Here is a 27,188-nt window from a genome sequence, read left to right as displayed (position 1 = left end):
ACTGGGTGATGGAAAAATTAAAGCAAAATACTGCGGATGCTGGAAATCTGAAATTAAAATAAGAAACTGAAGGGCGGCACAGTGGCGCAGTGGTTAGCACCGCAGCCTCACGGCTCCAGGGACCCGGGTTCAATTCTGGGTACTGCCTGTGTGGAGTTTGCAAGTTCTCCCTGTGTCTGCGTGGGTTTCCTCCGGGTGCTCCGGTTTCCTCCCACAAGCCAAGAGACTTGCAGGTTGATAGGTAAATTGGCCATTATAAATTGTCACTAGTATAGGTAGGTGGTAGGGAAATATAGGGACAGGTGGGGATGTTTGGTAGGAATATGGGATTAGTGTTCTTTTTTCTTTTGGGCCTCCTTATCTCGAGAGACAATGGATACGCGCCTGGAGGTGGTCAGTGGTTTGTGAAGCAGCGCCTGGAGTGGCTATAAAGGCCAATTCTGGAGTGACAGGCTCTTCCACAGGTGCTGCAGAGAAATTTGTTTGTTGGGGCTGTTGCACAGTTGGCTCTCCCCTTGCGCCTCTGTCTTTTTTCCTGCCAACTACTAAGTCTCTTCGACTCAGTAGTGGGGATGTTTGGTAGGAATATGGGATTAGTGTAGGATTAGTATAAATGGGTGGTTGATGTTCGGCACAGACTCGGTGGGCCGAAGGGCCTGTTTCAGTGCTGTATCTCTAAACTAAACTAAATGCTGGAAATACTCAGCAGGTCTGGCAGCATCTGTGCAGAGAGAAGCAGAGTTAACGTTTCAGGTCAGTGACCCTTCATCAGAACTGACTATGATGCAAAAATTAGCAATGTAATATGCCTAAAACATGTTTTTAATTTGAAGAGCCCCACCCCCCCCCCCCCCCCCCCCCACCATTGCCTGACCACAGCAGCACATTATCGCCCTGCAGCAAGGGATGCTTTGGGGTGAGGTGGGGGTTGGTGGGCAGGGAAACCTGATTGGAGAGATTCAAATAGTAAATTGCCCCTAGTGTAGGTAGGTGGTAGGAGAATTGAGGGAAGGTGGGAGAGGGAAATGTGATAAATGTAAAATCAGTATAAATGGGTGGTTGTTGGTCGGCACGGACTCAGTGGGCCGAAGGGCCTGTTTCAGTGCTGTATCTCTCTCCGACTCTCAGCCCCTCCGGCAGGAGGCAGGGCGGGGCCGAATGTTTGATTGACAGATACACGGCCGCCTTCGGCAGGGGGCGGGAACAGGGGCGGGGCCGGGGTTTGATTGACAAATACAGCGTCCCCTTCGTCTGCGCAGGCGTATTGTGCACGGCCGCAAGGGTCGCTGGGAAGATGGCGCCGCCAGGGAGAGGGAGCCGGTGATAAGGAACAGGCGCCTGTCATCTGTTCCGGGCTGTCTCAACACTCTGCAGCTTCGCTCGGGATCATGTCCGGAGCGCGGGTTAGTGAATTCAGAATTCCCCAAACCCAACTCTAACCTCCATGTACAACCTCCCAACCCAAGACGTTTTCCATACACCCCACCCAATGCTCCCCATATCCCACTCCCTCTAAACCCCATGTCTACCAGTCACCAAACTCACCACACACACACTCAAATCCCTAACACCTGAAAACATGCCCAAACCTCTTGCCTGTGTTGTGTGTCTCCGCCCCCCCCCCCCCCCCCCCACAAAGGATTTCTTCATTACAGTGGCCATTAAATGCCTCATGTACAAGCTGCCCAAAGTCATTGCTCAGGGGGGGGGACATTGTTGACCAACTGGTGCATGTTGAACTTGAATATGGTAGAGTTATCCACCACACACCCCACTCCTCCTTCCTCTTAGCTGCAGCTCAGCTGTTGTCACTTTCTGCCAGGTATGCTGTTTTGTACATTGTTATCTTTTGAGCCACATTGGACTGGTTTGAGTCATGGAGGGGAGGGGAGGGGGGGGGGTGTAGGTAGGTTGGGGGAGGCACTAGGATAAATGCTCTAGCATTAGTAACGCTTTCTGAGAGTGGAGTTGGTGATCCTGTTGGAAACATTGGGGAAAGAAAGGATTGCAGGATGTTGGCAAATGATTGGGTGAGCTTTACAGTGAGGCATGAATGTAGCAGGAAGAAAATAGTGTGTTAGCCATTTGGAGATTGGAATAGTATTTTGATATAAGAATGAAGAGTATGAGCAGCTTGTATTTATTCCTGATATGCTGTGTATTGAACGCTCTCATTCTGCTTCATGTTTTCTGCTTTTAAAATTTGCAGATAATTTTTTACAAGAAAATGGATGAATGTTTTCAAATCCAGTCTCAAATTTCTGAAAGTAATTTTAAGGGTTTATTTTTAAGGAGCTTATGTCTTTTTCCTGATTAACAAGAAGCTCCATTTAAGGAGGATTCACCAAGAATTTTAGAGCCAAGACATAAGTTAATTTCACAAAGTCGATGCTGCACATCTTCAGAAGAATGGGAGTGCATGAATGGGAGGGTTCTGTAGGATGGGTGAGACTGAGGGGTACAAATATTCATTTCTTTGCAAGTAGATACTTCATTAAAAAAGGGCCATGGCATTTTGAGTTTTATAATTAGGGGTGTATAGTACCAGATTGAAGAGGCAATGAAAGATAGTACAAGGTAATGCTTCTGCCTTAGAAAGAAAGAACATTGTATTTATGTAACTAAACTGTGTCCAGTTTAGGCACTCAATTATAGAAAGGATATTAAAGTCCTAAAGTGCCTACAGCACAGATTCATCAGGATGGAAAACTGTAGTTACATGGAAATAATCTGATTTCTTTTGGAGCAGAGACGGCTGGGAGAAAAATTAAGATATTTTAAAAGGGTTTTGATAGCGAAGGGTAAGAATGTTTCACCTCGCTGGGATTCAGCAGTGAGGGTTCAAACAGTTTCAACTTGTTATTGGGAGAGTGAGGCGGGAGATTGGGAGAAATTACTTCATTCAGAGAGTAGAAGTGAGTGATGCTTTGCCACAGGGATTGACTGAGGCAGAGACCATTGCAACTTCTAAGGAGATAAACATTTCAAGCAGGAAAATACAAGGCTAAGAGCAGAGAGAGCTGGACAGTGGGATTATGTTTGACATGATAGGCCAAATGGCTGCCTTCTGTACTATAAATTCTGGTAGCTCTTGTGACATATAACCAATGGATTGCTTTTGGATTAGTTATTTTGTATTCAAATGTGGCAGCCAATTTGTGTATAATATGCCATAAATGGGAACTAGGAATGAACTTACAGCTGATGTAATCTCGGTGTTGATTAAGGTATGAATATTGGGCAGAATGAGAGGAAAATTCCACTCCCGTTCTCCAGATATGTCCTGTGTGATCTTTTACTTGCTACTGAGCAAAGAAATGGAGTCTCGATTTAATGTCTGATCAGAAAGATGACACCTCCAATAATGCAGCACTCACTCAACACTGAGCTGAAGTGCCAGCATAGGCTGTGTTCCAATCTTGTGGGGTTTGAACCCACAACCTCTGACTCAGAGCTGACCGTGCTAACTAATTTAAACTGACACTCAGAAAACTCAGGAAAAGTTGGATAAAACTTCCTAGAGTGATAAGTAGCAGAGTAGCTCTTGGTGGCTCCTGGAGTTATTCAGGAGTCAGTGCGGTACTGTGAATGATAAGTGAGTTTCTGTGGAAGATGAGTGAGATGGTGTACATGTGATATCCCTCATCTTCATTTACTGTGTCGAGTATTTGGTAGAATGTCTGTAGAGATAAGCTGTACAACATGGGGAATGTTGGTTTTAGCTGCACACTAAGATTGGAAATAGGGTAATACCGTGTAACAGTTTGATGGTAACTTACTGTGACAATGTAATATTGTTCAGTCTGAGTTTTAATTGTAATTATCCAAAGCCTGTCTTGTTTTTACTGCTGATATGAGTGGATGCCTATCCCCAGGAACCTCAGTTCATTTAACCAGGGTTTTTAATCCCTACGTTAAACGGAGGAATTACTGAGGTTAAATAATGCACATAGAAAATTAAAATCGCAGAGAATCACAGAATAATATTATTTCGAATGTTTACAATAGTTAATGCTGTGTCTGCGTGGGTTTCCTCCGGGTGCTCCGGTTTCCTCCCACATGCCAAAGACTTGCAGGTTGATAGGTAAATTGGCCAGTAGCAATTGCCCCTAGTATAGGTAGGTGGTAGGGAAATATAGGGACAGGTGGGGATGTGGTAGGAATATGGAATTAGTGTAGGATTAGTATAAATGGATGGTTGATGGCCGGCACAGACTCAGTGGGCCGAAGGGCCTGTTTCAGTGCTGTATCTCTAAACTAAACAACAGCATAGGATTCAGTTTTCCCACATGATCAGCTGTATTCACAGGCTTGTCCAATTTCTACTTAATGCCATTTGCATTTTCTGGCCACATGTACAGATTCTCAGTTAAAGTTGACTGACTTCCACGTGACCCAAGCACTCTGTGGTATAGAATCATCTTCCAAATTATTTCTCGGGTTGCGATGTAAACATTTGCAGATATTTCTGCTGTGGTGTCTTGGGCACAGTCAGTTCTTCGCATAAAGCCCAGCAAAATAATAGGCTGAAAACTGAATAAATTCTATCCAGATCCCCCTCTGATATGGTAAGAAATAACTTGCATTTTTATAGCGCCTGTCACAATCTCAGGATATCCCAAAGTGCTTTACAGCCAATGAAGTACTTTTGAAGTCTAGTCACTGTTGTAGTGTAGGAAACGCAGCAGCCAAGTTGTGCACAGCAAGATCCCACAAACAGCAATGCGATGGTGACCAGTTAATCTGTTACAGTGATGTTGGTTAGCCAGGACACTGGGGAGAACTCCCCTGCTCCTCTTCAAAACATTGCACTGGAATCTTTTGCATTCATCAAAGGGTAGACTGGTCCTCAGTTCAATGTCTCATCCACCGGCACCTCTGAAAATACGGCACTCCCTCAGGACTGCACCAGAAGTGTTGGCTTGGATTATATGTTCAAGTCTCTGGAGTGGGACTTGAACCTACAGCCTCAGAGGTGAGGGTGCTGCACAATGAGCTACAGCCGAAACCAAGGCTTAATGTTACCGCGGCAATTTGAAATAAACAGCAAATTGAATGCAGTTGGTCCTTATTATAAAATCTCAACTATCCTGAGCCCTGGCCTTGAAATGTGTTCGGTCTGTCCTGGTTGAGTCCCCTGAAGACATCTTTAACAAAAAAGAATATTTTAAGAATTAATAATGTAGAAAATTTGTTTCACAGTTGACAAGGAATCTTTGAATATTTTTAAGGCAGAGGTAAATAGATTCTTGATAAGCAAGGGGGTGAAAGGTAGATGGGAATGTGGAGCTGAGGTTACAATCAGATCAGCCATGATCTTATTGAATGGCGGAGCAGGCTTGAGGGGCTGAGTGGTCTGCTAATTCATATATAAAATTCAGAAATGCATTTGAAATGTCAGATAAAATCAGTTTGTTCGCAGCTTTTGCTTTTCAAAATGCAAGTTTTTAACATTGGCTGGCCACTGTATAAATGTCCCTATCACACCTGCACGTGGTAACATATTGGATATTTGCATTGCCAGTAAGTTTATCTCATTTCTGTCATATCTCTTCTAGATCTCTGCTACTTACAATGAGAATCCTTCTAGAATCATCCGTGTTGGAACAAGAAAGAGCCAGGCAAGTTGTCAGATTCTTGTTTCTGAAAGTTCCCCCACTAACCTAAAGACTGAATTTATTGTATTCTGTGTCTTGAGCTATTTTGTGAAAGAGGTTTTTCAAAAATCCTTTGATTTCCCCAAGGGATAAAATGCATATAATTTCAATACTGGGACATGGTTTTTATGGACAGAGCACCTTGCATCCAGGCATTGCCTGTGTGCAGCACCACAGCTTAGACTCAGTGTGGGATAGCAGTGTAATCATCATGATCAGTGTGTGAGGATGCTGGGCTGTTCCTGTGCAGCCTGTCACTTATCCATATCTGCAGAATTGTCAGTTTGTAGCTGAGTCACCGGGGAGTGAATTGTGGGAAGAGGTGTTTGCACGATAAAACCAAAGGGAGGGGCAGGTGGACAGTCCAGATAAATGTTTTTGTTCTGTGAATTCTCCAACAAATTGTTTCATGCTAATAAAGTTCTGGTCTGAAATGCTGCATCAGGGGTTTCAGCTGAAATCTCTTAAGTTGCACATCAGGTTCTTTAACTTTGCTTGATCTGGCATCAGGCACACACTACTTTTCTCGCCAGCTGTATACCAAGGGCGGCACAGTGGCGCAGTGGTTAGCACCGCAGCCTCACAGCTCCAGGGACCCGGGTTCGATTCCAGGTACTGCCTGTGTGGAGTTTGCAAGTTCTCCCTGTGTCTGCGTGGGTTTTCTCCGGGTGCTCCGGTTTCGTCCCACAAGCCAAAAGACTTGCAGGTTGATAGGTAAATTGTCACTAGTGTAGGTTGGTGGTAGGGAAATATAGGGACAGGTGGGGATGTTTGGTAGGAATATGGGATTAGTGTAGGATTAGTATAAATGGGTGGTTGATGTTCGGCACAGACTCGGTGGGCCGAAGGGCCTGTTTCAGTGCTGTATCTCTAATCTAATCTAAAGTGTAAGTGGCCCATCTCCAATGCTATGGCACAGAGCAGACCCAGAGTATCCTGGCATTAGTGATCTGCCACTGCATCTTGCGTCTCCACTGAGAGTTCTTGGCTGATCCCTGTGGAGTGCAGCAACTCCGTGCTGAAAACATCTGCAAACATTAAAATCAATGATAATATTTGCCTGTGGATTTGTTATTGATTACTTCTCATTCCTCTGAGACCCATGCAACTGGCTTGATTTAGCGTCATTATTAGGACACACTTACTTTGTGGATTGTACCCCTTTGTTCTTTATTCCCTCACCTCCAGAGGAAATAGTTTCTCTGTATCTCCTCTATTGAATCTTTTTATCATTTTAAACACCTTGGTCAAATCATAGCTCAACCTTCTATACTCCATGGAATACAAGCCAAGTATATGCTCAAAGGATCACAATTTAGACATGGTCCTTACCGACAATAAGTATAATTCCTTTTAGCACCAACCTGTTGCTTCGTTTAATCCATTTTTGGGATGTGGGCATTACTGGCATTTACTGCCCATTGCTAGTTCCCTGACAAGGTGACGGCATTTTTATTTTGCTGTTATTTGACCTGGGAGGAGATTGTTGCCTCTGAGCTAGAATCAGACTGGTGTACAGGAATGAACGTGATTGTCAGGTTTCTCTGGTAGTGCTACACTCTGTGAAATCTGATCACTCTTGTTTTGCTTCTCCCAGCTTGCTCGGACTCAAACTGGCACTGTGGTGGACATGCTGAAAGAACGTTATCCGAACACCCAACTTGAAATCGGTAAGTACAGATTGCTTGGGGAGTTGTGGTGGGGGGGGGGTGATTAATCGGGTGCCAGATATGAAGGGAGTACATATCACAAAAATCACATTGTTAAATGGGAATAGGCACCTGAACTGAGATAGACTATGGGGACCAGGGATATTAACGTTGCAAAAAAGATAGTTTAGGGGTGATCTTAAGGTATTTTGGGAAAAGATAAAGTAGATCCCAGATCATAAACATAACATAGAAAACACAGAAATAGAACTAGGCCATTCAGCCCCTCAAGCCTGTTCCTCCATTCAACCATAACTGATGTGTGCTCCATCTACTCGTCTTTGCTTGATATCCTTGCCTAACACAAATTTATCGGTGTCGGCCTTAAAATCTTCAATTGACCCCCAGAATCCACAGCTTTTGGGGGGGGTGCGGGGGAGTGTTCCAGGTTTCCACTACTGTGTGAAAACATGCTTCCTAATTTCTCTCCCTCTATCTCTAATTTTAAGATTGTGCCATAAATAAAGACAGAAAATACTAGAAATACTCAGCAGGTCTCCGAGTATTTTCAGCATTTTCTGTTTATTTCCGATTTCCAGTATCCACAGTATTTTGCTCTTTTATTAGTTCAGGAGATGTGGGCATCACTGGCTATGCTGGCATTTTATTGACCATCCCTAATTGCCCTTGAGAAGGATTGTTTAAGATTATGCCCCCTTGTTCTGGACTCACCCCACCAGAGGAAATGGTTTCTCTCTATCTACCCGATTGAATCTTATTTTAATCACCACAATCAGACCACCCCTTGACCTTCTAAACTCAAGGGAATATGAACCATGTTTATGCAACCGGTCCTTCTAAGTTAACCCATTAATCCCCCGTATCAGATGTATGAATCTGTGCTGTAGCTCCTCCAAAGCCAGAGCTCTAGAGCATAGGAATATGGACTCAAGCTCCTGGATGAAGAGAGATGTACAGATTTCCAGCATCTGCAGTATTTTGCTTTTATTAAGACATTATTCTTCCTGGTAAATGTGCAGAATAACCAACCCAGGGAGGCAGTGCAATGTTAAGAGGCTACTGGATGAACTTTTGACAGATGGGGAATTTAGAAGAGACCGAGGTAAAGCTGAATAGGTGTTGTGGACATTTCTGGTCCTGTGCACCTGAGATTATTGGAATATGTCAGGGAGGGGGTTGATGTTTAGTGTAATTACTGATGCTTCATGGGTGGCCCTGATTGCCTGGAGTGTTCTTGATTTGCTTTAGCAAGTCAGGGAGGAATTTTCCATTTTTTTTCTGAAATAAGCCATTGGTTATTTTTGGCTTCCCACAGGAGTTAGGATTGCTGGTGGTTGGGAGCATAAAGTTGTGTGGTCAAACAGATAGTGGGCATTTGAGTTTTGTAAGTTTGCATGCAGATGCTACATACACCACTGCATTGCACATTCTGGTTTAATGTTGTTTTCTATCACCATAGTTGCCATGACAACCACTGGGGACAAAATTCTGGATACAGCGCTCTCAAAGGTATCTCTTATTTTTTATTTTGGTTTGTAATTTTTTGCATGGCTGAGGTGCATGTTTATAGAATTGTCCTTGAAATAAGATCTTTAAATGGGACTGTGTAGAGGGAGCTTTACTCTGTATCTAACCCGTGCTGTACCTGCTTTGGGAGTGTTTGATGGGGACAGTGGAGAGGGAGCTTCACTCTGTATCTAACCCCGTGCTGTATCTGTCCTGAGAGTGTTTGATAGGACTGTGTAGAGGGAGCTTTACTCTGTATCTAACCCGTGCTGTACCTGCTTTGGGAGTGTTTGATGGGGACAGTGTAGAGGGAACTTTACTCTGTATTTAACCCCGTGCTGTACCTGTCCTGGGAGTGTTTGATGGGATAGTGTAGAGGGAGCTTCACTCTGTATCTAACCCCGTGCTGTACCTGTCCTGGATGTGTGTTTGATGGGACAGTGTAGAGGGAGCTTTACTCTATAACTAACTTACTTTGCAGCTGATGTATGAATATTTGATAGTGACACTAGGTGCCTCGCCAGCAATTTTTGCTGCTCGCTGCCATACATCGCTACTGTATGTTGAGGGGGAGGTGATGTATGAGGAAACATTTGCACCAGGTTGAAACCACTGCCATTATTTAACCCCAGTTTTAATTTCTGTCCCTGTTAGATTGGAGAGAAGAGTCTGTTCACAAAGGAGCTGGAAACTGCATTGGAGAAGAATGAGTATGAATTTTTGGTTGTCTGTCTACCTGTTGATCACTCAACTCTGCTAACTTGCTCTTGGAAAATCCATCGTTTTTAAAAATTCCTTTTCACCGTTATTTAATATGATTATTTGTCAGCTGTTATAACAGTGTCAGCCATGCCTCACCGATAGGACGCTTGCATCTGGGTCAGAAGGTTGTCTGTTTGAGTCCAGAGACTTGAGCACGATCTAGGCTGACACTCCTGTGCAGCACTAAGAGTGCCACAGTGTCACCTGTGCCGTCTTTTGAATGAGACATTAAACCAGAGCCATGGCTGCCCCCTCAGATGGATGTAAAAAATCCCTTGGTGTTATTTGGAAGAGGAGGAGTTGTGTTCCCCAGTATTAATATGGAATAATAGAAAAGAAAGTATAGCATCTTGCACTACCTCAGGATGTCCCAACGCACTTTAGAGCCAATGAAGCACTATTGAAGTGTAGCTAATGAAATGTAGGAAATGCAGCAGCCAATTTGTACACAGCAAGCTCCCACAAACAATGTGATAATGACCAGATAATCCATTTAGGTATGTTGGTTGATAAATTCTCTGCTCCTCTTTGAAATAGCCCCAAGAGATTTTTTATATCCAACTGAAAGGGTAGATGAGATCCTGGTTTAGCGTTTCATCTGAAAGCTGGCACTTCCCTCAGTACTGCACTAGAACATCTGCCTGGATTAACTGTTCAAGTCTCTGGCGTGGGAGGGAATATAGCTGCTGATTTACTTTGTTTTTTTTGTTTTCCAACCTTGATGTGTTACCCTTTTAGCCTGGGTAGTGGAATGTATCCTTTGTTGGAAATGTCTTTGATTCTATAGTGTTATTAGTTGCACTGTGAGTCTTTCTGCTGGCATCTCACATGTTGCTCTTCTGATGCAGGGTTGACCTGGTGGTTCACTCTCTGAAGGACCTGCCGACCACACTCCCCCCGGGATTCACAATTGGAGCCATCTGCAAGTGAGTGTTATCAGGTTAAGACTCTTGATGCGGGTTCAGTATGATTCAAATTCCTCAGCGAAACAAGTACTAAAATTCCACTTGAGCTTTACTCTGTATCTAACCCCGTGCTGTACCTGTCTTGGGAGTGTTTGATGGGGACATTGTAGAGGGAGCTTTAATCCATATCTAGGTCTGAAGAAAATTGGGAGGGACATTCCATCTTCTGGAGGTTATGCAGCTGATGGAATGATGCAAAAGCAGTGTAGGCATCTGTACATTATTTGCATTTAATCATTTCCTGCATCCCCTTCACAATTCTCTGTATATTCCCGTTTCACTCCCCACTTTCCATGTTAACAGTAAACCCTGACTGGGAACATTCCCAATGCAGTGAAATTACTGTTTTCATTGCAAGTAAACTACAGACAGTATGCCGAGATGAGCTCTGATTTATTATCACAGCTGTCTTGTTACAGGCGCGAAATTCCTTTCGATGCTGTCGTTCTGCACCCGAACCATATAGGGAAATCCCTGGGCACGCTGGCGGAGAAGAGGTAAGGCATTGATATCGGTTCATGCTTTAATGTCTAGAGAGATGGTGCTTTCAGGATAAGAAGGGAAACAAGCTCTCGTTGTATGAGATCATTGTTGGGTCGATCATTTAGGACTGAGCTGAGACAAAATTACTTCACTCAAAGGGTTGTGAATCTTTGAAATTCTCTGTCCCAGAGGGTTGTGGATGCTCCATCACTGAATACATTTAAGGCTGGGATAGATAGATTTTTGGTCTTTCAGAGAATCAAGGGATATAGCAAGCGGGCGGGGAAGTGGAGTTGAATACTAAGATCAGTCATGATATTGAATGGCGGAGCAGGCTTGATGGGCCATATGGTCTACTCCTGATCCTATTTCTTATGTTTTTGTGAGATTACTTTTGAATCCCGGAGACTTTTTCTGTGAAATGTTCTAATTTCTCTCTCTCTCGTCCCTTTACAGTGTAGTGGGAACTAGTTCTTTACGACGAGCAGCGCAGCTCAGAAGGAGATTTCCTCACCTGGAATTCAAGGATATCGTATCCTTTAATTGTTTACAGCCACTTATGCAGAATCACAGACTGTACAGCACAGAAAACCATTCAGCCCATCATGCCTGTGCCAGCTCTCTGAAAGAGCTCTCCATGTAGTCCTATTCCTCTGCTCAATCTACAATCGTCAATCTTTGACTATTTTCTTTTTCAACTGGTAAGGTTAGGGTATTAAGGGATTATTACATAGAATTACATAAAATATACAGCACAAACAGGCCATTCGGCCCAACTATTCTGTGCTTGTGTTTATACTCCACATGAATCCCCTCCCATTCTTTCTGCCTCATCTCAGCCTTTTAGCATATATTTCTATTCCCTTTTCTCTTGTACTCTTCTAGTTTTCTTTTGAAAACATCAAAGCTATTTTTCCCAACTACTTGCAGTGGTCGTGAGTTCCACATTCTAACCACTCTGAAGAAATTTCTCCTTATCTCCCTATTGGATTTGTGGTCCCTAGTTTTGGATTCTCTCGAGTCCTCTCTGCATCTACCTTGTCCAACCCTTTCGTCATTTTGAAGATCACTATCAGGTCACCTCTAAGTCATTTTTCTAAAGAAATTCCCAACCTGTTCAATCTTTCCTGATCGCTAACTAGTACCATCCTTGAAAATCTTTTTTGCACTTTCTCCAGCGCTTCTTTGTCCTTTTTAATAAGAGACCAGAATGGTGCTCAGTACTCTTATGTGCAACCTGACTAGGGTCCTTCATCAATTAACTTGGCAATTCAAAAGCTAATTTTAAATCCATGTAATTCTGTATACAATACTGGCTTCAAAATTATCTGGAATTGACTATCCAAGGGTACTCAGTATTTCGGAAGGATAGGCAGGAAGGAAAAGGAGGAGGTGTCGCTTTGTTAGTAAAAGAAGAGATCAGTGCAATAGTGAGAAATGACATAGGCACTGGAGATCAAGACGTAGAATCAGTCTGGGTAGAAATAAGAAATAGCAAGGGAAAGAAGACCCTTGGAGTAATCTGTAGGTCCCCAGACAGTAGTTCTGCAGTGGGGCACAGTATAAACCAGGAAATACTGGGGGCTTGTGAGAAAGGTACAGCAATAATCATGGGTGATTTTAATATGCATATAGACAGGATTAATCATATTGGCAAAGGTAGCCTCGAGGGTGAGTTCATTGAATGTATTAGAGGTTGTTTTTTGGAGCAATATGTTGTGGAACCAACCAGGGAGCAGGCTATTCTAAATTTGGTATTGTGTAATGAGGTGGGATTAATTCATCTCATAGTTAAGGATCCTGCAGGAAAGATTGATCATAGCATGCTAGAATTTCAAATTCAGTTTGATGGTGACAAACTGGAGTCCCACACAAGCATTCTGGAGTTAAAGGCAATTACATGGGCAGGAGGACATATTTGGCACCAGTGGACTGGGCAGGAAGACTAAAAGGTAGGTCAGTTGATAAGCATGGCAGATGTTTAAGGAGATATTCAATTCCCCCCAACTAAAATATATTTCAGAGAGGAAGAAAGATTGTAAGGGGGGGAAAAAACGTCCATGACCAAGCAGGAAGTTAAGGATAACATAAAGACAAAAACTAAGGCATACCATATGGCAGGCTGGAAGATTGGGAAACTTCCAGAGATGGCAAATGGAGTTTAATGCGGAAAAGTGTGAGGTGATTCACTTTGGAAGGAGTAACAGGAATGCAGAGTACTGGGCTAATGGGAAGATTCTTGGTAGTGTAGATGAACAGAGAGATCTTGGTGTCCAGGTACATAAATCCCTGAAGGTTGCTACCCAGGTTAATAAGGCTGTTAAGGCATATGGTGTGTTAGCTTTTATTAGTAGGGGGATCGAGTTTCGGAGCCACGAGGTCATGCTGCAACTGTACAAAACTCTGGTGAGACCGCACCTGGAGTATTGCGTGCAGTTCTGGTCACCGCATTATAGGAAGGATGTGGAAGCTTTGGAAAGGGTGCAGAGGAGATTTACTTGGATGTTGCCTGGTATGGAGGGAAGGTCTTACGAGGAAAGGCTGAGGGACTTGAGGTTGTTTTCGTTGGAGAGGAGGAGTGGTGACTTAATAGAGACATATAAGTTAATCAGAGGGTTAGATAGGGTGGATAGTGAGAGTCTTTTTCCTCGGATGGTGATGGCAAACACGAGGGGACATAGCTTTAAGTTGAGGGGTGATAGATATAGTACAGATGTCAGAGGTAGTTTCTTTACTCAGAGAGTAGTAGGGGCGTGGAACGCCCTGCCTGCAACAGTAGTAGACTCGCCAACTTTAAGGGCATTTAAGTGGTCATTGGATAGACATATGGATGAAAATGGAATAGTGTAGGTCAGATGGTTTCACAGGTCGGCGCAACATCGAGGGCCGAAGGGCCTGTACTGCGCTGTAATGTTCTTAAAAAAAAAACAAAGGGTTACTAAAAATGCAATGAAAAGAGCAAAGGTAAATTATGAAAGAAAACTGGCGCAAAATGTAAAAACGGATAGCAAAAGCTTCTATAACTATATAAAGGAAGCTAAAGTGAATGTTGATCCCTTGGAGGATGAGACTGGGGAGTTAATAGTGGGGGACACAGAAATGGCAGAGATACTAAATCAGTATTTTGCCTCAGTTTTCAGGGTGGAGGTCACTAGTACCATCCCAATTGTAACAGATAATTCAGAGGTTATAGAAAGGGAGGAACTTGGAACAATCATCACTAGGGAAAAAGTACTGAGCAAACTATTGGGATTGAAGGCAGACAAGTCCCCAGGACCTGATGGCTTACATCCTAGGGTCTTAAAGGAAGTGGCAGCGGAGAAAGTGGATCCATTGGTTATAAGCCAAAATTCCCTGGATGCGAGAAAGGTTCCAGTAGATTGGAAAAATTCTAATATAACGCCCTTATTCAAAAAAGGAAGAAGGCAGAAAGTAGGAAACTATACATCAGTTAGTTTAACATCTGTTGTTGGGGAATTGTTAGAATCCATTATTAAGGAAGTAATAACAGGACATTTAGAAAGTCAAAACGCAATCCACCAGAGTCAGCATGGTTTTATGAAGGGTAAATCATGTTTGACTAATTTGCTAGAGTTCTTCGAAGATGTAACAAGCAAAGTGGATAATGGGGGTCCTGTAGATGTAGTTTATCTGGACTTCCAGAAGGCATTTGATAAGGTGCCACACAAAAGGTTAATACACAAGGTAAGATCACATGGGGTTAGGGGCAATTTATTAGCTTGGATAGAGGATTGGCTAACCAACAGAAAACAGAGAATCGGGATAAATGGGTCTTTTTCTGGTTGGCAAGATGTAACTAGTGGGGTGCCACAGGGTTCGGTCCTCAGGCCCCAATTATTTACAATCTATATTAATGACTTGGATGCAGGGATGGAAGGTACTATAGTCAAATTTGCAGATGACACTAAAATAGGTGGGATGGTAAGCTGCAATAAAAATAAGAAATTTACAAATGGATTTGGATAGGTTAGGTGAATGGGCCAAAATTTGGCAGATGGAGTTTAACGTGGATAAGCGTGAGGTTATCCATTTTGGTCAGAAGAATAGAAAGGCCAAGTATTATCTAAATGGAGAGAAACTTCAGAGTGCTTTGGTGCAGAGGGATCTGGGTGTTCTTGTGCATGAATCACAGAAAACTAGTTTGTAGGTGCAGCAGGTAATAAGGAAGGCAAATGGAATTTTGGCATTTATTGCTAAAGGAATAGAGTATAAAAGTAGGGAAGTGTTGCTGCAACCATACAAGGCATTAATGAGACCGCACTTGGAGTATTGCGTACAGTTTTGGTCCCCTTGCTTGAGGAGGGATGTAGTTGCATTGGAGGCAGTTCAGAGGAGGTTCACTAGATTGATTCCAGAGATGAGGGGTTTGTCTTATGAAGAGGGATTGAGCAGTTTAGGCCTTTACTCTCTCTCTAATTTCGAAGAATGAGAGGGGATCTAATTAAGGTATGTAAGATGATAAAGGGGATTGACAAAGTAGACGTAGAGAGGATGTTTCCTCTGGTGGGGCAATCTAGAACGAGAGGTCATAGATTTAGTATAAGGGGTAGCAGATTTAAAACAGAGATGAGGAGAAACTACTTCTCTCAAAGGGTCGTGAGTCTGTGGAATTCACTACCCCAGAGTACGGTGGACGCCAGGACATTGAGTAAATTTAAGGAGGAGAGACAGATTTTTAATTAGTAATGGGTTGAAGGGTTATGGAGAAAGGGCAGGAAAGTGGAGTTGAGGCCAAGGTGAGATCAGCCATGATCATATTGAATGACAGAGCAGGCTCGAGGGGCTGAATTGCCTACTCCTGCTCCTAGTTCTTATGTTCAAAATGTGGTAAAATGAACCAGACTTTGTTAGAACGCACCAATATTGTTGTTGGGGTCAGTGGGATGCAATGGATTATCCAGGAGTTGTGCTATGATCCCAGTCTGTGAACTTGGGGACAGTCTCTGCAAAGTGAGCATCTCCACAGTGTAAAATCCTCAGTAATTCTGTGCCTACACACTGCTGTTAGGATAGCGTATAGGGAACTAGTGGCCTCAGCAGAAAAATAATACCCCAAGTCTTTAAATAGGAAATTGAGAAATACAGTTTGCTGTTGGATTTGCTTGAATGCCAGCTGTATTTAGAGTGGGTTCCAGTGGGCATGTTAATAAGACTGTTATTTATTATCACTGCGAAGGGTAGTTGTCTCCTAAGCAAAATTTCCACCTTTTGTGCAGTGTGGCTGGTGCCAGCTGGGGTTTGTTGAAGGTGGTGGTGTGTGAAACCAGGGGTTTAAAGTGGCGTTGGGAGCTGTGTCTGTGGTACTGATTCAATTCTGCCAGGAGAGTAGGACCAGGAGTGTCCAGTGCAGTTTTATTACTGGTGCCCGTGTATTTCTTTAATCAGAGTTTTGATCACAGCGAGGCAATTTGAACACGAGGTTGAAGAAACTTGACGAGAAGGGTGATTACAGTGCCATTGTACTGGCAGCAGCTGGTCTGCGGAGAATGGGATGGGAGAGTCGGATCAGTCAGGTATGGCTTTTAATAAATAAAAACAAAATGCTGGAGTTACTCAGCAGGTCTGGCAGCATCTGTGGAGAGAGAAACAGTTAATGTTTCAGGTCTGTGACCTTTCATCAGAACTGGAAAACGGTTTAAGCAAGCGGGGTGGGGGGGGGAAGGGGCGTGGGGAAGAGAACAAAGGGGAGGTGTTTGATAGGGCAGAGGGCAGGAGAGATTAAATAACAAAGCTGTCCTGCGACGTGGCTTTTAATAACCTATTGTGCATATCTTAACCTGAGGGACCATGCTGCTGAAAAAACCTTGTGATAAAACTGTGGGTAATTGCCCTTCACTTCTTTCCTGCTTCCAAAGCAGCAGATTTCTCTGCAGCATCGTGGATGACATTTGCTCAGTAATGCATCAGTCCATCTCCCCTGGGGTCAGAGTAACCCCAGACTGAAACACCAGGACAAAATATAAGGTAGTAAGCAGTATCCAAGCATCACTTCATCAGTCTGTGGACAAGGGATGCAAACTGCAGAACTACGAAGCCCGATGAGGGTCTTCCCACACACAGATTGAGGTGTGATCTGGGTTCTCGGTAGAGCAGTGAAATACATTGAGTAACAGTTGGATGCTTTAATGAGGGAATTGTAGGTTTTAGTTCTGGATGGGTGACTTGTAATAGGCTGAGTGGCCTAAATGAGCAGCCAGTTCTATCCACACACACATGCACAATGCAAGGAGAATTTTCACCCTCGGATTGCTACTGTTACGACCGAGCGCTTCTGTCAAAGCCCCCAATCAAAATATACGATTCTGACTGTGATGGGAGAAACGCACTGATAATTCAATCCCGTCGCTCCACTGATCGCCTAACATATCATTTTAAATTTTCCAAATTAAAGAAAGACCCAGCCAAATTGTATCATCTATTAATCCCCGAATGAAGCTAGCCAAACCAGGTGTCTTTAAATCAACAAGTTAACTCTTTTTAATTGGGAGAGCTAAATTCTTAAACACTGAAGATATAAACAACATTTAAAATAGGAAAAATTAGAGTCGTTGCAAATTTACAGTCCAATGTTGCTTGAAGTCCTCACAGTCGTCCGATGCGGGGACAAAAGGTTCTTCCACAGTAGAACAGTCCGTAGTCTAACTTCAGCAGTAGGTGATGCTTATCTTCTCCAGCGAATTTCAACAATTAACGACTTGCAAACACTTTCAACAGAATCAAGCTGACTTTAGAATTTTTGAGGGATAAACGATTGTCACAGTCTAACTTCCCTTTCTTCAATTTAAATTACCAGAGATCTCTGTTTTGGCTTGACTTTTTTTTGGAATTTTGAGAGATGATAAACAGACTAAAATCCTCTTCCTTCAGTTTAAATGGTTGAGAGCACTTTTTCCAGGTGCTGTCACCACAGCTGGCTGTCCTCTGTCTTTGTTCTGTTAGAGCAAACTGTCTTCAATTAAAAAGCCAGTTCAAAATTGAATTGTAACAAATGTATCGCTTAATACTCATTCCCAGTGGCTGTATCTATGGTAACGAGAATGCACCCTTTGAATCGCAGTCTCCAAATTGATGTTTCTAATGGCAACCGAAAATGCACCTTCCTATAACTTCTGAGGGTTGAAGCAATACTGATCCTTTGCAAGCCTTAAAGGCAAACCGCATATTCTTGGGGAAAAAAAACTACAGGACCATGACACTACCCTTTCTAATTCTTGGTGATGGAGCCAAGATTAATGCCTGATTCCTTTGTCCTCATCAGCCCTAATGCTGGAAAGATGCTCGCAGTTTGGAGAGGCGTCCGTAAGCAGTTTCTGTTGTCAGTGTTTTATTTTCCAAAGCGTCGACCATTTTCCTTCTGTTTAGACACAGCCTGGGAAATTAGATACTCATGAAGTTGCCAGAATGCTCCTGTTTGCACAAAGCAGTAGTAAATAGATGATTTTATTTATTGTAGATTCTGGACCCTGAAGATTGTATGTATGCTGTGGGTCAGGTAAGTGTGAATTCAACTGCTGCACAATTAGTGCTTGTGAAATATCAGGATTTTTGCTCCACCAACACACTACAGCTATGGTACCAGCTCATGCAATCTACCTGTATAGATCATTGTGGGCAATTAAAGCTCAGAACACACATGCTCGATATGCACAGCAAATTCCCAAGCATCTGGGAAGAGAATTTTTTTTTCTTTTGTTCTTTCATGGGATGTGGGTGGTGCTAGCATGGTCAGCATTTATTGCCCATCACTAACTGCCTTTGAAGCTATTCAATGTTCAGGAATTGTGTCTTTAACAAAGCAATCAAATTGTAACAAACTGCTTGGAAACCATGAAAATTTTGTAGACACTTATTGGGCCTGTGATCACAACACTTGTATTTGCACAGCCCATGTGCGAATTTTCACATTTTCTGCGTTTGGTAAAATGAGACAAAAAGCATTCTGTGTGTGTGTCCTTTTGATTGTTGAATGTTTAATTTCCTTGGTTGCTGAGTGGTGGTGAATGTTACACGTGAAGTCCGTTTGCTGGTTTCGTATACAAGGCATTTTCTACTTTTCTGTTAAATGTATTTACATCTGTTATTTGGTTCCAGGGTGCCCTGGGTGTAGAAGTGAGGATGAACGACTCTGCTGTCCTTGACATGATATCTACTCTCAACGACGCAGAAACAGTCCTGCGCTGCATTGCCGAGCGTTCTTTCATGAAGCACCTGGTACAGTTAAAAAATATATTCAACTCTGCCACTGTATTCCAGTAATCACCTGGCTCTTGGCAGCTTACAAACCTGCCGAGTTGCACTGTCCGTTTATAGCTGTGGGTGAGGCGGCTACTGGCAATTGGATATCAAATCATAAAATGCTGGAAACACGCAGGAGCTCAATGAGCATCTGAAAAAGAAAGGGTAACAAAAGGTGGCCCTTCTCCCCAAAATGCTAACCTCCTCTCTATGCATTTGCAGCATTTCTTGTTTGCTTTACCAGTCTGCTGAGACATTGTTGCTTTATCTTCTGATTCATTTTATATACTTGTATACTCATCATTGGTGATGGTCCACCTTCTTGAACTGCAGCAGTCTGTGTGCTACCTTTGGCAGCGGTTTGACGCAACTGACTTGCTGGATCACTTCGGAGTCAGGCCACATTGGTGTGGGATTGGAGTCGCATATAGGCCCAGACCATGTAAGGACAGTAGAATTCTTTCCTAAAGGATGTTGATGAATCAGCTGGGTTTTTGCAACAATCTGAGAGCTTCATGGTCACTTTTACTGACGCCAACTTTTTTCCACAGATTTTTAAAACTGAATTCAAATTCTCAAACTGCCCCACCCAGATTTGAACTTGTGTTCTCTTGACTCTTAGTCCAGTAGCAGAACTATACACTCATGTACTGGCATGTATTGGCCGTTGGGGAGCATTACAGTTGAACCTGATCCTATTCGGCAGTATTCATTCACATTGTAGTAGGAGTAATTGCAGAGCGATCGGGCACCTGCTGATTTCCCCATTGTCCTCACACCCAGTACTGTGATGCTGTTTCCTCTTCTATCAGTTAATGGTACAGACTGGAGATTGAAGCTGGAAACGTTTGGTTGGTACAGTTTCGCATTGTGTTTGTTCTCACTCCTGTGAGATGGTTGGTCTAGTCTCCATTGTATGGTTGTGAGGTGGAGAGGTTGTAAAGAAACTAATTGGTTCTGCGTTCCATGTTTTGTACAGGAGGGAGGCTGCAGTGTACCTGTTGCCGTTCACAGTGCCATTAATGAAAATCAGGTAATGCTGCTTTTCATGTGACTTGCATTTTCGCTTCTTCAAATTTACATTTTAATTTTCTGACTCTTTCAATTGTAGCTCTACCTCACAGGGGCTGTGTACAGTCTCGATGGATCTGACATCTTGAAAGATACTATGCAAACAAGTATATCGACTCAACCCCAGGTACGTCACAATCCAGATGGACATTTCAGTGCAATACTGAGGGAGTACTGCACTGTTGGAGGTGCCATCTTGGAGGTGAAACGTTAACTGAGGCCCTATCTGCCCCCTCAGGAGGAGAGGAATTCTCCCCAGTATGCTGGGGCCAACAGTTATATTAAAAAAAAAGATTATTTGGTCACTTATCTCATTGCTGGGAGCTTGCTGTGTGCAAAATTGGCTGCTGCTTTTCCCTACGTACCAACAGTGACTTCACTTCCAAAGTACTTAACTGGCTGTAAAGCTGCGTGGGGGTGTGGGTCCTGAGTCGTAGTAGGCACTATAGAAATGCAAATCTTTTCTTTGGCATCTAGGAATGTCCTATGATTTCCCAGTGCCCACCACTTCAAGCCTAGAAGCTCCCCCAGGTGGTTCATGCATTGCCTGGTGTGTAGCTGAGCCAGACAGCCGACAGTTTTTGAGTTAGCTGATCTCAGCTAGGGCTGCAGCAGGGGCAGTACAATGGAATGAGCAGTCCTCCAGATGAGACGCTTGAAACTGGAGCCCTTTCCACTCATTCCAGTGGCTATTTATCTGGGCAGGACAATGGGTCTGGTCTTTTCGAAGGATGAGATCAGATGCCTTTCTTTCTACTGCACCTGATATGAGGTATTTCAGCAAACTCTGAGCACTGACAGGAAAGAAGACCTCCAGTTAAAGGTGCAATCACTGAGGTGGGTTTTTTTTTTGAGATACAGCACTGAAACAGGCCCTTTGGCCCACCAAGTCAGTGCTGAAAATTTAATGTGCATTGAGGGAATCCTCATGTCTCACTGCACAGCTCAGCAGCTGAATGGGGGAACCCTGTGTTAGGACCAGCAATGATGCATGTTTAACAAAAACTCATTCACAGTGATTGCCCTGATGTGTAGCTACTTCCCATCTCTACTGCTCACCTCATCTAAGGGTTCCCTTTAAATGGGGGGGGAGCGGGGAAGGATCCCAGTGACTGTCAGAGTTGGAGATTAGATAACCATGCCTTTTGCTCCAATATTAGTATCGAGTGCTCCCAGGTTAGGGTTAGCGTGGGTTTAGATGCAGGGTAAGTTCCCATGCAATGTTGCATTTAGCACTGTCAGGTTATAATAGGAGTTAGATTCAATGTAAATCTGGCTCTTTACTGCGCTGAAAGGTGCCTTAACCCCATGTAAGGAACCATTTACTGTCCCAGTGTGACAAATCCATCTATTGCATTTATGTAGCACCTCATGTTCTCAACATCTCAAAGCGCTTCCTGATTAAGATTTGAAGTATAGTCAGTCTGGCTACATTTGTGCACAGCAAACTCACACAAAAAAACAGATGGATGAGTATGTAATCTGTTTTTGGTGATGTCAGTTGAAAGAGGAATGTTGGTCAGGACACATGACCCATCCATCTAGACAGGTGACAGAATCTCAGTTTAATGGCTATCTTGAGCAGTGCAGCACTTGAGTGCCAGCCTGGGTTATGGGCTCAACTCCTGGAGTGGGGCTTGAGCTCATGACTTTTTGGCCCAGAGTGGAGAGAGATTGCCACTGACTGAGCCACAGTGGCACTTAAACTGGGTTTGTCAATTTAATGTTACGGCAGTTTTCTCCTGTGGACTCATCCCCATTCGTCACTTTATCTCGAATTTAATTCTAAAAGTGTTGTAGAGAAATTCCAAGTCCTGAAACTTTGCAGAGTAAAATAGCCACTGTCTGTTTTCCACTCAGGATGAAGATCGCCGTGATGATGATCTTCAGCATGTTGGGATCACAGCAAAGAGAATACCTCACCACTCCCAGGCAGCGGCTGAAAAATTAGGGATGAACTTAGCCAATCTACTGCTTAGCAAAGGTGCCAAGGAGATCCTGACTGTTGCTAGGCAGCTGAATGATGCAAGATAATACTCTGTTTTTATGCTGAACATCAATGAATATTATTTAGGCGTTCATGTTATAAATACGCAGTAACCAAAGATAACAGGCAGTATCCCTATTGCGAGGCATATGCATCCTGTTTGCTTAGTAAAACATTCCCCATTTTATTATACTCTGGCCTGCTTTTAAACAGCCCTCTAAACACGGTGTGCTGTTTCATCAACTAACCTTTACCAAACTACTGATATCCCATGGCATTTGGAGACTGCTCCAGTATTTCCGTATGATCTAGTGTATAATCTGCATCTTTGTGACACTTGCCAAGCTTGGTACAGGGAGTTTTACCAAAATAGCAGTCGTAATATAGAACAGCTTATCTGAAGAGTCTAATTCAAATTAGCTTATTTTGAGTTATCTGTTCATTCAAATTTAAATCATGTTTTTAAAAAAGCCTCCTGTGCTGTTTTATTTAATTTGTACTGTAATCTGAATTTTTTTGAGCTAAAAATAATTTTGAATGAACAAGAGTAAACAGTGGTACTGGAATCAACTTGTGCACCCAGATTCTCTCACTGGTACTCCAGTATAGCCTGATTTGGAGCTTGCTCCCTTCTTTTCCTCTGCTTTCTAACCCACTGCAGTAAGTGGAATTCCAATGGGTCCTATATTAATTCTTTTTACCTCTCCCGTGAAGAGGTTGGGGTAGGAGGGAGGACTTGCTGAATTTCACTGGCCTGCTGTCAATTCCTGTTACTCATGCTGTTATATCGTGATTGCTGGTGTTTGTTGACTTTTGCAGCAACAAGACCTTAAAAGGGAAATGTCTCACAAGAGAAGCATTGATTTTCTTCTCTCCCTTTGTGCACATTCCAGTGTTACCTGTGACATGAGTTTAGCTGACCTGCATCCTTCACATGGTGCCATGCAATTGAGGAAGTTTGAGAGACCCCCAGGCATGGCAATGTAATGTGTGTGGGAGGCAAAGCAGTTCCAGAGAGGCAGCTAGTGTCCAATGAAATTAGACTTAAGTTGGATTTTTTTTTTTTAAAGTTTAATGGCTTTTATTTTCCATAGTAAATTTGTTTAATGTTTTAACCCTCTGAACATATGTAAAGGCTTCTATCTCCACAAAGCTCTTTCCTGAAGATCATTCATATAGTTCAATATATTAGCTATTTGGCTGTTGATGGCATTGCAGCTGAGCTTGTTTTTTGCTTTATCTTGATCATGCACTTGGACTTCCGAGCAGAGGTTACTGACAGTGACCAGGAGCAGGAGCCTTCGCTGATTTCCCCTCCACAGTCAAAGGGCAGTGAGGCCAATTATACTGTCACTAATGTAGTTCTGGCTAACGTAGCACAGACCAGGGATAGATATTGCACCCTCCTTCTCAGTATCAAACAGTACGATGCTTTCACCCACTGAGGCTTTGTGGCACTCTAAATTATGCATCAGCTGTGGCTCAGGTAACACTCTCACCTGAGTCAGAAGGTTGTGGATTCAAATCCCACCCTTCAGACTTAAGCACAAAAATCTAGGCTGTGGACACTCCAGTGCAGTCCTGAGGGAGTGCTGCATTGTTGGAGATGCCACCTTTCAGATGAACCATTAAAGTGAGCCCAGTAAGCCCACTCATGTGGATGTAAAAGATCCCATGCAACTGTTCTCCCTGGTGTCATGGCCAATATTTGTTCCTCAAATAACATCACTAAAATATCTGGTCATTCTCACATTGCTGTTTCTGGGAGCTTGCTCTGCACAAATTGGCTGCTGTTTCCTAGATTACAATAGTGACTATGCTTAAAGTACTTTATTGGCTGTAAAGCATTTTAAGACTTCCTGAGGTTGTGAAAGGTGCTGTATAAAATATCCCTTTCTTTTAACTGCATTGACTGTGTGCAGAGAGATTCACACCAGACAGACATTACTGTTAACAGATTATACTGAATATTCTGTTAGCCAGTCGCAAGGGATACTGTCTGAAAATATACAAGCCAGTGTTTGATTGTGAAGCTTGCTGGATTATACAAGTTATATTCTTACAAAATAAGGTGTGGTAGCACTTTTAAAAATAGGTCAGCAGAAATCTCAAGTTGCTGTGGTTGAGATGCAGGTTATTTTGCACTGATTCACACAAGGCAGCTGCAATATGACATGGTTAGCTACATATGGAGAGTGGGGGAAAATGGTTGGAATTGAAGAATATGATCGACAAATCTCATAATTTAAAAAAATCTGGATATCCCACGTAATGAAAGTTGAATTTAACCTGCTTAATCAGTGTCCTTAATCATCAGGTGTCTTCTTGGAGTTAGATACAATGGTCTCTCTCCTAAGTAGTGAATGATTGTAAGTCAAGGAGTAAACACTCCCTGTGCAGTAATCGCCTGTTTACCAGTGAAGCTGTAGTTCAGTAACTCAGTGGGCCAAAATTTCCTTTTTACTCTAAAACTTTAAAAAGTAAACCTACAGGAGACTTCTGAACCAGGTCAGATGTCATGCGTTCAGAGATAGACTAATGCAAAATTTAAAAAGCATCTGTGTTCACCTGTCACGGACCATTAATTAAAAGCTGAACACACCTGAAAACCGGTTCCCCATTGTGTCTCCCGCGTTTACTTTCCTTGCCCTTCCACACAGGGAATGTGGGTAAGTGTGTTTCAGTAGATTTTGACAGCAGAATGCATGAAGGTACAGAATGCTTGGTCAAGAGAGTCAGGCCAAATTGAGGATTCTCTCTGTGGCACATTAACCCAGGACCAGATAATAACCAGCCCTACTCATCATTCCACCTAATGCCATGGGACCTCCCTCTGCTCTTTGTTAATTAAAGTGTGCCTGGCTTTCTTTGCATGTTTTGATCCTTCAGTTAATATCCTGTGGGGTAGAACTTGCTATGAATTTGGAGCTGCAGGATTGACCTAGTACAACAGTTGGATCTGTGCTACACGTACACAGGTTTAAGCAAAGGTAATATTCTACACGGAGCCAGGAATAGGGTCAATATTCACACTAATGTTTCCATTCTTATTGTACACAATTGTTACACGCAGGCATTGGTCGTGTAACTTTTGGTGGGTTGTATGTGCAATCCTAAATAAAATGGGTGTCCGGTCTTAAACACAATAACACAAAGTGCTCTTTTGAAGTTGAGGCAGAAATACTTATAATACTCCAGTCTCAGGGCCTGAATCTCTTGTCATCAACCAGAGTTCCTAGAACACCATTGTATAATAAAGTTTATTTTTTAATTAATAGAAAAGGACCTTCTGAAAGGAATAACAAAACATCTGGTCTAGGACATTCTTGGGTAATGTGTGATGAGGATTCTTTACTGCTATGCCCTGGCTGCTGTAGACCATCTGACGGTCTGACATAGCTCGTTGTGGAGTGTCCGTGTTTGGTGTTACACCCCTAGCGGTAATGTCAGAATAAACAGCACAAGTAAAGCAGTGATTTTTGAAATTGTTTCCTTTTTGTAGCCTCTCTTTTAATGGCCTATGTTTTAAAGGGGGTGGGGGAGTCCATTCAAAACTAATCTGCAGAAACATTATTTCAGTAAGCAAGTGGTCAATCAATGGAACAGACTCCCGAGGGAAACAGTAGAAGCAGGTAGTATTTATTCAAGTGCAAACGTCTAGATTTTAAAATTTTTAACCTCTTCAAATCCTTCACTCCTCCCTATCTGGTAATCTCCTCCAGCCCTATAATCCTGAGAGATCTCCGTGCTCCTCCAATTCCAGCTTCTTGTGCATCCCAGATTTTAATTGCTCTACTGTTGGCTGTGCCTTCAGCTGCCTGGCCCCTAATCTGTAGTATTCCCTCACTAAACTTCTCTAACACTTTCCCTCTTGACCTTTAAGACACTTCTTAAAACCAACCTGTTTGACCAAGTGTTTGGTTACTAGTCCTAATACCTCCTTTTGCTCCATGTCTGTTGTTGTCTGATTACGCTCCTGTGAAGCCTTGGGTTATTTTACTATGTTAAAGACGGTGTATAAATTTGTTTATAATCCATTCTGAACTGGTGGCCTCAAGATAAGGGCAATGTTGGTGATGCCACATTTACTGCCCATTCCTGTTGTGTCTGTGAACGGAGAATCACAATGTAGATTATTTTTCCATCTCTCCTGGGCTACAGTTTTATAAATGCTAGCTGTTCAGTGACCATTCTCTCAGGGAGTGCCAGCCTGTTTGACTGTGGAAGGGTGTTGCAAGCAAGGCCTCACCTGGCATCTCCACATACACTTTCCAGTGAGAATTAATGTAGAGCAGTCAACATTGGGAATTAAACTGATCGAGCTACCCAGTCTTAATCCCAGGCTGAGACCCACCCAAACTGGCAATCAAAGTGGGGATCCTGTGCTTATATGATTCCATCCCTATTGATGTACGAATAGCGCAAGTAACTTAGCGAGTGGCAGTAGGGTACAGGACATGGAAGGCAGTGCTGTATGTAAAGCTTTTATTTTTATGCTGTTTAATAGACGTACATGAAACTGTTCCGAGTCCTACCTGGGTATGAGAAGAACACAACAACAATCTGCTGTCAGCACAAAGCAAGTCGGGTAAACTTCCCAGACCAGGTTCATTTGAATAAAATATAAAGAACATTGGTGTTTCTCTAAAGTACACACAATATTATTCTGCTGAAAAAACAGAGTAAGTTCAGAAATACTAAGGTGTTGCAGTCGAATTGGATTTGAGTTGGTGTTTTTATGGACAAGCACTGGTAGAAGGAGCAAGGACCTCATTGGGGAGGAAAGGAGCATCAGACACAGATGCTGGGTGACTCCGAACTGGGTATTACA

General features: G+C 42.9%; 1 protein-coding gene across 4 annotated transcripts; it reads left to right on the top strand.

Annotated features, from left to right (window-relative positions):
- Window positions 1-1,269: 1,269 nt before the first annotated feature.
- On the top strand, window positions 1,270-25,845 carry hmbsb (hydroxymethylbilane synthase, b). Of its 4 annotated transcripts, none has more exons than XM_068054173.1 (14): window positions 1,270-1,403; window positions 5,559-5,621; window positions 7,255-7,327; window positions 8,787-8,836; window positions 9,488-9,543; window positions 10,444-10,521; window positions 10,980-11,057; window positions 11,500-11,575; window positions 16,464-16,577; window positions 18,518-18,556; window positions 19,156-19,275; window positions 20,279-20,332; window positions 20,411-20,497; window positions 22,231-25,845. In XM_068054173.1, the coding sequence occupies exons 1-14, from the start codon at window positions 1,389-1,391 to the stop codon at window positions 22,402-22,404; spliced, it is 1,077 nt and encodes a 358-aa protein (XP_067910274.1). In that variant the 5' UTR covers window positions 1,270-1,388; the 3' UTR covers window positions 22,405-25,845. The 4 variants fall into 4 exon arrangements, with proteins under 4 accessions (XP_067910274.1, XP_067910276.1, XP_067910273.1 ...); XM_068054175.1 differs by lacking the exon at window positions 1,270-1,403 and adding an exon at window positions 1,955-2,030 and having other exon boundaries at window positions 25,636-25,845; XM_068054172.1 differs by lacking the exon at window positions 1,270-1,403 and adding an exon at window positions 1,955-2,030.
- The last annotated feature ends 1,343 nt before the right edge of the window (window positions 25,846-27,188 follow it).

This window comes from Heterodontus francisci, chromosome 22, assembly GCF_036365525.1.
Source record: "Heterodontus francisci isolate sHetFra1 chromosome 22, sHetFra1.hap1, whole genome shotgun sequence".
Lineage (NCBI taxonomy): Eukaryota > Metazoa > Chordata > Chondrichthyes > Heterodontiformes > Heterodontidae > Heterodontus > Heterodontus francisci.
This window is presented reverse-complemented; position numbering and strand designations above follow the sequence as displayed.